Source organism: Vittaforma corneae (assembly GCF_000231115.1).
Source record: "Vittaforma corneae ATCC 50505 unplaced genomic scaffold supercont1.96, whole genome shotgun sequence".
Taxonomy (NCBI): domain Eukaryota; kingdom Fungi; phylum Microsporidia; family Nosematidae; genus Vittaforma; species Vittaforma corneae.
Window position 1 is genome coordinate 1 of NW_006889929.1, and position 990 is coordinate 990.

The 990-nt window shown below is 29.5% G+C and overlaps 1 protein-coding gene across 1 annotated transcript; it reads left to right on the forward strand.

The window, feature by feature from the left end:
• VICG_02172 (uncharacterized protein) lies at positions 1–518 on the forward strand (the record flags this gene model as incomplete). Its single annotated transcript, XM_007605555.1, has 1 exon — positions 1–518. A coding segment is annotated over one exon (518 nt), but the record flags the coding sequence as incomplete, so codon positions are not given.
• Positions 519–990: the final 472 nt, after the last annotated feature.

The following is a 990-nucleotide window of genomic DNA, read 5'->3' on the forward strand; positions in this document are numbered from 1 at the left end:
ATCATTACTTCCTACTTATCTCTTACCTTATTATCTCCTCCTCTCCTTGTAATAATATAACTAACTACGTGCTATTAATCTGTCTTTCAATATCTCTCTTATTACTCCCTTACCTTACTTATCATCTATATTACTCTCCCCTTATTTTCCCTACCTATTATACTTACTTATTATTATTTATTATTACTTACCCTATTACTACTCTTATCTCTTACTTCCCTACTATTACTCTCTTACCTTATCTTTACTCTTATTACCTATATTACCTTACTATCTCTCTTATTACTTTCTTACCTATATTGCCTTATTCCTACTCATATTTCTCTCTTCCTTATTATTACCTTACTATTACTTCGTTACTCTCTTATCACTTCCTTATCCCATTATTCCCTTATATTATCTTATTTATCATCTCTCTCCTTATTTTCCCTACTTATCTATTACACTTACTTAGTTTATTACTTACTTATTATCTCTTACCTTATACTTACTTATCACTTCCCTTACTGTTCATATAGCTTTCCTTACTCTCTACCTCTTCCCCTCCCTCTTGCTCTATTCCCCCTTCCAAATACTACTTCTACCAATTTCTACCTATATCTCTATATACTAATATCCCTTCTCCATATTCATCTTATATCCTCCTTACTCTTTTATATACTACACTAACTAACTAGGTGCTATTAGTCTGTCTTTCAATATTATTCTCTTACCTCATATTACCTTATTATTATTCATATCACTCTTATTACCTTACTATCTCTCATATCTCTCTTATTACCTACATTACCTTATTTATTACTCTTATTACTCTCTTACCTTATTATCTCTCTTATTACCTACATTACCTTACTATCTCTCATATTACCTTATTATTATTCATATCACTCTTATTACCTATATTACCTTATTTATTACTCTTATTACTCTCTTACCTTATTATCTCTCTTATTACCTACATTACCTTACTATCTCTCATATTACCTTATT